Raw genomic sequence first — 13441 nt, forward strand, 5'->3', positions numbered from 1 at the left:
AAAGTAAAAGCTTTCAGTTTTTGTCCATTTAGTATGATGTTGGCTGTTGGTTTGTCATAGATGGCTTTGATCACATTGAGGTAAAGACCATCTATTCCTATTTTCTGTAGAGTTTTTATCATGAATGCATGTTGGACTTTTTCAAAAGCTTTTTCTGCATCTGTTAAGATGATCATATGGTTTTTGTCTTTGGCTCTGTTGATACGGTGTAAATGGATGTCTGTTAATATGTTTTCCTTTTATTTTTAAAATAAATTTAAAAAAATAAAATAAAATAAAATTCCTAGTGAAAAAAAAAGATAAAAATCCATAATATGTAAAGAACTATAAATCAGAAGACATGGCAGATGAACACATATAAGGAGCATTGTCTGGGACAATAATTAATAACATAAACACACTCAAACCTGATAATGACTAGGGAAATGAAACTGAAAAAATTAGGTATTTTTTTTTTTTACCCATCCAATTTTCAAAAAAATAAGAGTGATAATCTCAGGTTTTAGAAGTATGTTGGAACTTAGATACTCATACATACAATGATGGGGAGTATAAATTGGCACAACTCTTTGAACAGTGATTTGGCAGATTATATACAAAGTGTGCACATCATTTGTCCTAGCAAGTCCTATCTACTAGAGAAATTGTCCCCATGTGCACATTTAGGCATTTATAAGTTGTTTATTGCAACTGGTTTATAATGGTGAAAATCTAGACATCATCTTGTGGTTGAAAATCTGTGAATGGAAGACTTATAGGCACAGAAGCACTAAGGCAAAAAAAAAAAAATAGTTTAGTTGCAGAGTTCTGCAAGGGAATTCATATTCAGAAAGACTGGCTTCTGAATTAAAAGGATTAAAAAATACTACATAATTAAAGAGGTATCAGTAGGTTACAGGCTGTTCATGGTAGAAAATCAGGCATGACTATTATAGTGCAAAGTTCAGAGATAAAGTTAGGGAGTTGATATCAGGGTTCTATTTTAGGTACTACAGCTAGATGAGATGCTGATTCCTTTTTGTTTGTTTATTGCAGGGTCTGGGTATAAAGTTTTTATTCCCCCTGGCCCTCAGAGATAATGTGTATGCTTATAATTGGCAGTTTTGCTCTCTCACTCCTTGTTGAAACCCAGTATCCGTTATCCTTTTTTAATTACAAAATTTTAATTTTATTTGGGACAGCAACACACTTCTGTAAAAGACCACTATTTTTCAGCTTTCCTTGCAGCTAGGCACAGCCATATAATAAAGTTCTGGCCACTGAGATAAGGCCGACAGTACTGTATGAAATTTCTAGAATGCTACATATAGAGAACTGGTTTAGGTGGGATACAGGCTGTTTTGTTCTTTCTTTCCACTTGCCTATAACAGTATGTGCTGAGGCACCATTTGAAATAGAAGCCATGCGGTATGATGGTAGAACTGAAAAACTGAACTTAGTACTAGAAGGCATGCCATTCATATTGACTTTTAACTTTGTAGAACTCTAGACTTCTCCATGCAAGAGAAAAATACAGTGTCTTGTGTTTATAACACTCATATTTGGGTTTTCTGTAACTTGGATCCAAATTTAATCCTAAATGCTACAAACCTAAATGTCCATCAATAGAATAGTTAAATAAATTGTGGCTTATCTGTGTTGTGGAATGTCATCCAGCAGCTATGAAGGATAAAATCAACCCACATGTTTAAATAATAGCTACCTTATGGTCCTTTTTCAGTTTTGAGTTCTACTCTTGTGTTCATAGTTTTGTTCAGATAATCTCCTTGGAGAAAATCTTCTAAAAGTCTCAGAAGGATTTTTCACTTCTCTGTACATCTGTAATATTGTTTGCTCTTTGGCACTTAGGCTGTATAGGCTTGAATTATTAGTTATCTTTTTATGGAAATGTAGCATCTTGGGTTCTTCATTAGACCATGAGCTGTCTTAGGGCAGAGATATTTGACTCATCCATTCATTCAACATTGAAGATTTGGTATTGACCTATTCTAACAGAAACAGGCTACAGATGGTCCTCAATTTGATGATGGTTCAACTTAAAATATTTCAACTTCACAGTGGTACAAAAGCAGTATACAACCAGTTGGGAACTTATTTCAAATTCTGAAGTTTACTTTTTTCCAAGGCTAGCAATAAGTGGGCCAATAGTTTCTCTTATGATACTGGGCAGTGACATGGAGCTGTGTCTCTCTAGTCAGCCATGTGCTCATCGTGTCAACGACAGATATTCTATAGTATACAGTGATGCTAAGCTATGATGTTTGATAGATGAGGTGTATTAAATTCATTTTTGACTTACTGTGTTTTCAGTATATAGCAGGCTTATCTGAATGTGAGTCAGAGAGCATCTGTATTGATTCTTGAATGGATAAAATATGTATAATAAATTGGACTCAGAGAGTTTACTATTTTATTAGAAATGTAAGTATGCCTGTGAGAGACTGTGACAGAACATAGGTTTTATAAGAGAAGATGTAGGTTTACAGAAAAGAAAGGTGACATTCTATTGGAATAGGATTAACAAAATACTGTATCATCTCTTTCTTATTTTTCTCTCCATTCACCTCTACTTATATTCATCCACTTTCAAAGAGTGATTGAAAGTAGGTATTAATAATAGGCAAATAATGAGATGAGGATTGTAAAGAGGAATGAGAAAGGAAGTAACAGTACTAATACTCCTATTTGGGTAGAATATGGGGAGCAGGAATGGAATATTGGGAAAATGAGGCTACAAAGGAAGAGTGCCTGCAGTTGTACTCTTGGAAATTTATCTTAACAAAATTAAGCCTTATTTTCACAGGACTTTATATATGAATATTCATAGCAACTTTATTGGTAATAGCTTCAGTCAGGAAATTACTTACATGTCTAATATCTGTCTGTGGATGAATGGCTAAACTGGTGCATCCATACCACAGAATACTACTCATCAGCACAGAGAAAGTATTCTATTATATCACGTTCGGGAAATAACATAATTATGGAGACAAAGAACAGGTTATTAGTGGCCAGGATAGGAATGGGGGAGGGTAAAGCTATACAATGGTCACAGAGAGAGTTTTGTGGTGATGTCACAATTGAGTTTATGGCAGTGGTTACAAAGGCTTTATATGTGATAAAATAGCATAAAGGTACACATGTGAACCCAAGTACATGTATATACATATACACATAGGGTATTTAACTGTTGAGATCTGGATAAGTGCTATGGATTGTACCTACTTCCCACTGTTGATGTTGTACCAGCTGTATAAAGAGTTGATATTGGGGTGGGGTGAAGGAAAAATACAAGGAACATCCTGTTCATTTCTTTGTGATCTGTCATGTCTATAATTATTTCAAAACAAGTTACTAAAAAAGAGAATTTAATGTAAAAAAGGGTGAAACCAGAGGAGACTATTAAATGCCTAAATAAAGAGTAGTTTATTTAATGTTTACAATTTCTATTTTGTAGATGAGAAAACAAGCTTATTAAACTTCGCAGTTGAGCTGATAAATAGCCCAGTAGATACCCAAGTGAAGATTTGTTTCACTCCAAAAGCTTGCTGTCTTGTTGTCCACTTTAGCATTTCCATTGGATCTCTGTGGAAGCTTCCTGAGGGTTAGGACCTGGTTCATACAATTCACTTAAACAGAATTATGATATTTAAGTTCCTTTAAGGGCTTCTTGAGATTGATGCTGCCAAAGGATCATGTTAATTTAGATCTTGCATTAGTTTCCTGTCACTGCTGTAGCAAATAGAATACTGGATGGTTTAAAATAAGAAAAAATATATTATTTCTTACTCTGGAAGCCTGAGTTCAAAATTATGCTGTCAGTATGGCCACATTCTTCTAGAGGTTATAGGAAGAGAATACTTTTTTTGTTTCTTCCAGGTACTGGCATTCCTTGTGGATGCATCACTGCAATTTCTGCTTCTGTTGTCTCATAGCTTCTCTTCTGTGTCTGTATCTTCTCTTCTGTTTCTTATAAGGACGTTTGTCATTGGATTTAGGGCCCACCCAGGTGATCCAGGATGAGCTCATCTCATTATTAATTAATTATGTTTGCAACAACCTGCTTTTCTAAATAAGGTTTCACTGACATATCTTTTTTGGGGGCCACCATTCAGCCCACTGGAAGACTGATAGTAAAAATGACTATAAGTAGAGATAACCTCTGAAGAGTTTGTGTCACTTTCTTCATCTTCCCAGGTCATTGTCAGGTTAACAACTTTGTAAAAGCAATTTGCATTTTTCCTTTTCAGTATATGATCAATGAACACTTACTGTTTGGAGAGGACTAAGGTGTATAAGACTGTGTACTTCAGAGAAGCTGTCATTCTAATATTTTAGTGGGCCATCATATTTTAAGGCCCAGTCTCTTGGGGAGAGCCTATCCTCATTTGCACAGGTGGGCTTAGTTGCTCAGTTTTCTTACCTCTTACAGAATTTTATTTATACCTGTGTTACTATACTTATCAAGCTTTATTATAAATTACTTACTTCCATTTGTTTTCCTCATTGCACTAGGAACTCTGAAGAGTATGCATTACATCTTATTCATTTCGATGTAGTAAATTTTGAAGAAGTCAGTCAGTGAAGGCATGGACACTAAGGAATAAGTCAAGCAAAAGGATGTGTAGAATCTTCTGTGTTTTTCAGATTATCTGATCTGGGCAGGGGATATTATGAGCAGACCAGGAGGACCTGCCAGTTAGACTGTGTCTTGATCATCTTTGTATTCTTAACCTCTTGTACTGTAGTGCATAGTCAGTTGAAATGAAATCGAAACAGATACTGAAATTCAGGAGCATAGGGTAGTGAGATTTGATTGTCCCTCAAAAACATCCTGAAAGCACCTTGAAAGATTCTACTTTACTTAATTGGCCGTAGAAATTCCTTAAAACAATCAAGTAATTTTGCTTTGTCTTTGGTGGTATTTAACTCAAGAGTTAGCCCAGGTGTAGCAGAAAGAACAGTTGTCCTAAAATTAGACAAACCTGGGCTAAAATGCTATATTGCTTCTGTGTATATGATTTTGGACATATCATTTAGCTTTTCTGAACCTTTCTTCATCTGCAGCATGTGGTTCTTTATATTGCTTATTTTCCATAGGTACTATGAAGATTAAATTTGTGTGTTAAATATACTTTAAGTGCTTTACAAACAGAAAATATTCATATTGAGATCCTTCCCACCTTTGATAGAGAATAACTGGAAAATATGAAGATCACTAGAATATAAATTAGTTATCATTTATACTTAAAAATTTTCCTGTGAGAATGCTATTGATAATAAAGAAGAACAGTAATTTATTATATGGTGTCTTCTATTGATCAAATCCAGTACTTTATTTCCTAATTATACTTACAGTGAATTACAGTGAATTAGCAAATGATAGTACTTACTATAACTATTAGGAGCATGAGAAACAAGATAAATCAAGATACTAGTTGTAACTATAGTAACCCAGGAAGGGGTGCAAAAAGGCTTACATATGGAATGGTAAATATTCTCTTGATTCATGGACCCACACTTGGGAAACATAGCTCTAGTGGGAACCTAAATATTTGATTTGCATGGGGTTATATTATTTATTAGAGGACTTAGTGGAACCTACTGCTTAGAGTGGGATACCGCTCCCAAACAGGTTGGGAAAATCTCCAGGATACCAGCCAGGGCACCGAGGAGAGTTTCCAAGGACTTAGGCCAGTGTTTCTCCCGCCCTTCTTGGGAAAGAATGCAAAGTGCAGCTTCCATCCCTAGATCCAGGCCATATGCTCCATTAACCATCGCAGGCACCTTGCCCAGTTGTTATTTCAATAACCCTGGTTGTTCTCCTAATTGCCCTTAGAGGGCTCAGTGGGTAGGCCACCACTGGTAGAACCTTGAGTTTCTCCTCTGGTTGACCTGGAAACGGTTAGATGAAATTTCTGCCCATAGTATTAGTACTGGCTTAGGAAGCTTGACTTTCTTGCCATTGTAATGGGTGTTGCAACTCCTGGTCTCTGTGGGTTAGGCCAATAACAGCGGAGTATAGTTGATGTTTGAGGGTGTTATGGGGAGGTGATATTTCAGGAAAGAATAATTGATTTAATGTTTCTTCTCTCCCCCTCTCCCATAAACGTAGGAGGTATGGCATGACAGCAAAGAGAGGAATAATACATCATATTTGTCCTAAAATTAATCTTCACTTTTTTTTCCCCCTGATACTTGGAATTGAACCTAGAGCCTCTGCCTTGTGCTACATCCCCAACTCCCTTTTTTGTTTTAGAATTTTGAGACAGATTGCTAGATCACTGTGTTGTCCTGGCTGGGTTTGAACTTGGGATCCTGCTGTCTCAGCCTTCCAAAGTACTGGGATTATGTGCCACCATACCTAGTTTTGTCTTCACATTTTTAACGTTTCACTATCCAGCATTATACATATTTCTGGGCTTCATTGAGTCTATATATGTTATCTTTTGGTAGTAAGTATTTAATTTACAATTGAAAAATTTTATTGAACCTTTCCTTGGGTCTTGGGTACAACCTCAGAGCTTGGCTCACCTTCTAACTTCCCAAGAGAAATAATTTCTCCAGTTTCTTGTAGACTTTTTTTAAACTGTTTGATTTGTGCTATAAAGCTCTTAACATCATCTGGGTAAAGGTTAGCTGGAAGATTTACATTTGGAAGACCGGGAAGATCTTCAAATGCATCTGAAGAAAACAAAACCACTGTCCCCTCTGTTGCCTCACCCATGTGTCACTAGGAGAAACATCAGTATAGGAAAAAAATCTGCTGTTGCCTGTGACTGCTGTGCTTACAGAAAAGGAGTGGGTGAGAAAATAACCCATGTGGTGGATCAAATCCTTCCACCCCCTGCCTGTGTGACGGATCAAATCCTTCCACCCCCTGCCTTGAGCTGCCTTTTCTAGGAGCCAACTTTCCCTCTTGGGTCCTTGGGAGATGCTTAATTTTAATTGAGGAGTTCTACTTCATGTTTTGAAAACCACGTAGACATGGGAAGTAAGTTAAAGAGTTCCACTCCCTGCTTCCTCATCCCGAAGCAACAAATCCAAGATGCTCAACAACCTTAAAACAGAATCTTGGGCCGGTACCAGAGGCTACGTCTGTGATAGGCTTTATATTTCCAGAAATCTTAGAAATTAAGTTCACCATACTCAGACAGAATGGAGTTGTATTGCTAACTTCGCCCTGGGAGTAACCCAGTGGGGATGTTCCTCTAAATTGGATTTTCCCTTTTCCTAAATAGTTTCCAAACATTTCAAGGTGGTCACACTTACGGAGAGGACAGATTTCATTGCTCTGAGAGGCTTCTGTTTTTGAGAGGGGATGGGACAGTAAGTGTTTCTCCCCAGCTTTCACAGTGCTTTCTTGTCACGGGGCTCCATTTGTCATTTGCTGCCTGCCACATCTTTGTTTCACAGCCTTGTGGAATCTTGGCTTCAGAGAAATAAATGGGCCCAGGAGAGAGTTGTATTTTAAGAAATGGAATGAGGATCACTCACATTTTAAGTTAATAATAAAATCCAAATGTAATTGGCCAGATCCTCCCAGGAGGGAGTGTGTGTAATCTGTCCTCAGGCCAATGTGAGAGTTTGGCATTTCTAGGCATAGAGGAGGCCACCCTCATACAGCCAGGGAGGAGCCCACTTGGGACCCTGTGGCCAAGACAAGATTAAACACTGGGAAAGTTCTGTGAACAGAAAGGGCAGACAAACTGTGAAGGTGGAAATAGAATTGAAAAGTTGTTTGTGGAATTATATGAACTGTGGAACATCACAGGTCATATCTTTCCCACTTTAAAAAACGCCTGTCAGTCATACACTTCTCTGGCTACTGCCTTCCCTCCCCTTTCCCTTTCACAGCCAAGATTTTAAAAATGTGTCTTACTGGTCTCACTTCTTCACCTCTCTTTTACTGCCTACTCTTATGTTCAGCTTCTGTCTCTTTCCTTTCACAAACTGCCCTCATCAAGATTATTGGTAACTTCCTTGTTGAAAAAAGTAAAACAACAGAAGACATACAGTTGTTTTATTTAACTTCTATCATTTGACAATGCTTTATTTTCTGGGGTACTACTCTCTTGTTTGTTTTTTCTCTATTGTTCCTTCTTAGTCTAAGAAGGCTTGCTATGCTACTCCATAGGAACCCATCGATAGTCTCTTCTTATTTTTGCCTACTCTTTTTAGGGAATCTTAAGCATTTTCATAGTTTCAAACACGATTTACATGGCAACAATTTCTTAAATCTGTATCATTAGCCCAGTTCTCTTTTATGAGCTCTAGATTCTATATACCTTGTTTTCTCACCTTGAGTATTGCTTTTTATATGGAATATTGCAAAGCTAACTCCTTCAGCATTCCCAACCACCCAAGCTTGTTTCTCCTTTCTTATGTACATGGGTAGATGTGTACCTATTTTGGTAAATAGCATTGTGATACCATGAGGCCCTCAAACCAGAAAACTTGGTGTCCTTTGTTAGTAGCTTTTTAATTGATCTCTCTGCTTTTAATGTTTTTCCCCTCTGTGGCCTTTTCATGTAATCGCAAGATTTGATTTTAAAGAGTAATTCAAATCTCATCAAGTCTTTCCTAAAAGTTTCTGATGGCTTTCTGTCTCAAGTAGGATAAAATAAAAGCTTCTTGGCAGGGCCTATTCTGGCCTTCTTCTCTCTACCCTATTATTTTTTTGTTCCCTTCGTTGTTTGTCATTCTTTCTAGATGTAACTTTTATAGGAGTAGAAACTTTGTTTTATTGCTATATCCCTGCTACTTTGAAGAATGCCTGGCACGTAGTGGGTAACCAGTAAATATTTTTTTTTAGATGAAAAACAAAACAAAACAAAACAAGTGTCTTTAGACCCTGAGTCTCAATCAGATTAATCCCAGTTCCCTGAACTACAGCATAGTTGTAAAGTCTGCTTTTTTTTTTTTTTTTTTTTGCTCTATAATCGTCTTCTCTTTTCCTGCTCAACTTCTGATTATTCTTAGTACTGGATTCTATCACCTCATCCAGGAGTCTCACTTTGATCTTCTAAGTTTAAAGGTTAATACCTTCCATAACTCATATGCAATTAATGCAGAATTTTTATTAATGTATCCATCTCTCCTGTTAGACTAGCTTCTGGCAGAGATGATATTTGATTTGTATCTCCAGAACAGTTGAGCTTTATAAAATACACTCTGGAAACTCTTATTTAAATAATTCTTTTGTGAAATTAGTTTAAGTCATAGAGTCCTTTGCTAATGTACACTAGCTGTCTTCCAAGTTCTTCTACTTGCCAAGTTTTGATTTTTGTATATTGAGATGTTTTTAAACATAAGAACAACACAGACCTGCTTATAGAAAAAGCTCATCTTCCTACTAAAGTTTTTATAAGAATAATAATATTATATATGGTATCTGTATTGTCTATTCTGTGCCTCTCTGATGTAGACTGTCTTATTGACAAGTACTTCTAGATGTAGATATTATTACTCCCATTTTACATACATGGGAAGAGACTCAGAGGTAGGAATCTGTTCAAGCATGTATGAGTAATAAAGCTGGGATTTGAATCCAGGTCTCTTGATTGCTAAACCCAAACTCTTTCTGTTGCACCTTGCTGCCCCCTATGGGACAAGCCTGCAAATCAGAACTGCTTATTAAAAATATTATGGAGATTATAAAATTGGAGTTCTTCTATGCTATAGCATCAAGAAAGATGCTTTGAATAGCCCTTATTTTAACTGATGGGAAAAATGACACTAGCCTTAAAACTAGGAAAGAGAATTGCCTTTGCTTAGTTTTTTCTCTGCTTATAAGTATAAAGGCATTTTACAGATATTTGTGCTAACCAAATCATGTTGTTGCTGATGCATTTGCTAGGTAAAGTTGGGGTTAACCACGAGGAAGGAGGTACCTATTTAGGACCTCCTTCAACTTGTCCAAAAGTTCATTATATCCATAATGAGGCCATGCTACTTCTTTGCTCTCTGTTTCACGATACCAGTTCACCCAACATTTCTGTCTTCCCCATCTCCTATCCTAGAACATTAGTGCCATATGGATGGGAAGTCTGTCCTCAGCTCCTACTTCAGAAGTGTACTACTTTTTGCCTCATTCTTGTCAGTTCCTCTTTATCAGAGTCTGGGCCTGTTTTTCCCTTTCCTGGTTTTGGTTGATTCTCTTGGCTGATACTGCCTTCATCTAGCACCAGAGCAGTCCCCATTCTGCATTTCCAAATCCTTTTCTTTGATCTGTGTCCTTTCATACCTTGGAAGTATAGGCTAGCACTGAACTGAATCTTTCCTGTCTCTGAATGGAGTTGATTTCAGGTTATTGCTACAGTTTCTGACCCCTCCCCTGTTCTGGTTTTGTTTCTTTTATGCTTTTAGGCTCTGATCAGTGTTTCCAGCCACTTGGCCAAATAAATGCCTCAGCACAATGAACCTTACCAGCAGAGAGAAGATCAAAAATCTGGTGACTCAACCAAAGAACTGAATTTTATTGCTTACCACTCACTGCCTTCCTTCTGTGCATCTCAGGAGATGGCGATGGTGATGGAAGACAGTCTATATGTGATGATGTAGAGTTAATTTTCTTTAGGTCCTGCTCATGTGAAGGATCTATCAGCTTAGTGATAAGCAATCCCGAAACTGGTTGTTTGTATCTTGCATATTGTAGAGCATCCATGATCCATCTCATTTCACGCCAGACTTCATCTGTTTGCTTGGGAATACAATGGTGAAATACATTAAGCCATGAAACAGCTATTAAAAAAATGTTTTCTTGAGAGCCTAAGATAATCCACTTTCCACAGTATTGATTTTAAGTAAGTGTAAAATATTTTTGAAACATGTTTGCTTAGCCAGAAAATGCCTCTTCATAATCTTTGTGTTTTGCATATACATTTTTTTAACCATAGAACTTTGTCATATAGTGGGATAGTGGAAGATCCAGTAATTACAGTGCAAGACCTCTGTAATTACCTTTAGCAAGTCATTTGATATTTTTGAACCTTAGTTGGCCTTATTTTTAAACTATGGACAAAATATCTTCCTCATATCTCACAGGGGTGTTACAGTGATGCAGTGAAATGATAAATTTGAAAGTGCTTTGTGATACTGCAGGGTACATTGCTCACACATATAAAATGTTGTTAACCCTTAGCATATAATAAAATAATTCTCGTTGGAGCTTTGTGGGGAAAGGATATAATAAAGAATGAATTTCAGAATTTCTAGGGTAAGAGAAAATGACATATTAAATTTTTCTTATATAAAGAGTAAATATTGCTAAAGTACAAAACACCTTAACCTTTTTATGCCTACCTTTATTAGTTTGTGTTTTCAGTACAGGTTTACATTCATCTTAGTAGATGTATGGGTTTAACATATCTTAATTCTTTTTATTCCCTTTCCCCTCTTCTTCTGTTTCTAGATCCCCTTTCCCATTTACAAAAGATCTATCTCCCTGTTTCCTGTGTCTTTTTTTGAATTAGTTATCTTTTGGATCTCATGATATTTCAGTCATATGATATTTAAACTTGTGTATTTGATTTTGTATTTACTTAGCATTATGGTCTCAAGACATATCCATTTTCCCACAAAGACTCAAATGTATCCTTCTTTATGACAGAGTAGCACTCCATATTTTTATGTGGCATATAAATACCCCAATTTCATTAGGCACTCACTTCTTAGTAGGTATATAAACTACTTCCAAGATTTAGCTGTTATAAGTTATGCTGCTATAAACATGGGTATGCATGTATCACTGTGGTATGATGTCTTTAACTCTTTTAGGGAGATAGCTAGAAAGGGGAGAGCTGGGTTGAATGGAATTTCTAGTTTTATTTTTTTAAGGCATCTCTGCACTGATTTCCATAGTGATGGTGGTGTTTGCATTCCTACAGACAATACAAACACCTTATTCTTAAGTAATTTAGGCATTCTTAAAAGTTTTAGAGTAGTACATTTTAGGTTGTGACCATTTTGATTTCTGGATTACCAAAATTATTTTAATTACATTTTCATTATAAAATACCATAGTAGTTTTTCTGAAGTACACTGGTGTAAAAGTCACTCAGATTCTTTTGGTCCCTTTCTGTACATGACAGACGTTCTGCCAGAACTTGACAGATACCAGCCACAGTCTCATCTGCTTATTCTGTTTCCAAGGAAGGGCTGTTAGTTACACAGTGCTTCAGAGAACTCTGGAGCCTGTGGTGTGCTTTGCATGTACTTTTGTTAGATGGCTTGGGCAAGGCATTGACTTCTGCAGGCCACTTACTTAACTGTAAAAAGAGCACATTAGAATAGTCAGTGGTGGTGAACCTATGGCACACGGGTAGCAGCAGGCTGTTTATCATGAAAGCTCTAAAAGGTTCACCATCATTGGACTAGATAATAATTAAGGTTACTTCCAGCTCTGATACTTTGTGATTATTTTGTTAAAGAACATTTATAAGTTGTCATTCCACTTCAAGGTAGAAGGTGTTCTTTGTATGAGTAATACAAGATTAAGGTCTACCTGATTATAGAGATTTTAAAGATAAGGTATTATCCAGTATTATAGTTTCAAAAAATTCCTTCTTAGGTCTTTAATCAGTACTCAAGCCTATTCTTTAAGAATATTCACAGGCCTGGTACTCCCAAAATAGAGTCTGAAATAGTGACTTTCGGTCTGTTATGTTGAGAGTGACAGGCAAGCCAGAATAAATTAATGAAGGGCATGGTGGGGTTGATAGCCACTTTCCCTTGATTTGCAATTCTGTTCTATACTGAAGTAGCAGGAATTGGCAGAGCACTCAGGGCTGGTGATGATAGTAGGAGGTTGAACTCCAGGATTTGTTAACTTGGTGAGTTGAAGATGAAGTTTGGCAGTAGGCAGGCCCATGTGTGGGCACTAAGCCATTTTGAAAGGAGAAATCCAAAGTTTAGAGCTAAGACAATTGGGAATCCTGGATGAGACTGAATTTTCATGATGAAATCCTTGCTTTCTTGTTTGGCCTTGATTGGTTCTATCACATGCAGTGTACTGTTGTCTCAAAGTTACTTTAGAGGTATTACACAATTGTGGACAGCTTTTACAGTGTCTGTCAAGGACAAGGACTATGGTTGTGTATCTTTTTCCCATCAGCTGTATAGAGTAGGTTCCCCCCAAAATGATTGTTTATTGAATGGATGAATAAATAAATGGGATATATACATAATTTTTTAGATCTCTATTTTCACACAGTTATAAGGATTAAGAGAATGTAGATTAATGCTCTATAAATTATGCATTGTTACAGAGTTTCACTTGTCATGACCTTCATGATTATTGCAGTGGGTTAAATGTGTGTCTTGGTTACTTTTCTCTTGTTGCTGAGACAGGATATCCAACACCCAAAGATAAAGGGAAAAGGTTTACTTAGTTTACAGTTTGTAGAGGTTTCAGTCCGTAATCAGCTGGCTCCAAGGCAGA

General features: G+C 36.7%; 1 protein-coding gene across 5 annotated transcripts in view; it reads right to left on the reverse strand.

Moving 5' to 3' along the window:
- Ankfn1 (ankyrin-repeat and fibronectin type III domain containing 1) overlaps positions 1-13441 on the reverse strand; it is a 387596-nt gene that overhangs the window by 8031 nt on the left and 366124 nt on the right. For all 5 annotated transcript variants that reach the window (XM_013519407.1, XM_013519406.1, XM_005394075.2 and 2 more), the window contains one exon: positions 10489-10702. In XM_013519407.1, coding sequence (XP_013374861.1) covers positions 10489-10702 — 214 coding nt within the window. The remainder of the gene's footprint in view (positions 1-10488; positions 10703-13441) is intronic.

Source organism: Chinchilla lanigera, unplaced genomic scaffold (assembly GCF_000276665.1).
Source record: "Chinchilla lanigera isolate Chin_1 unplaced genomic scaffold, ChiLan1.0 scaffold00050, whole genome shotgun sequence".
Taxonomy (NCBI): domain Eukaryota; kingdom Metazoa; phylum Chordata; class Mammalia; order Rodentia; family Chinchillidae; genus Chinchilla; species Chinchilla lanigera.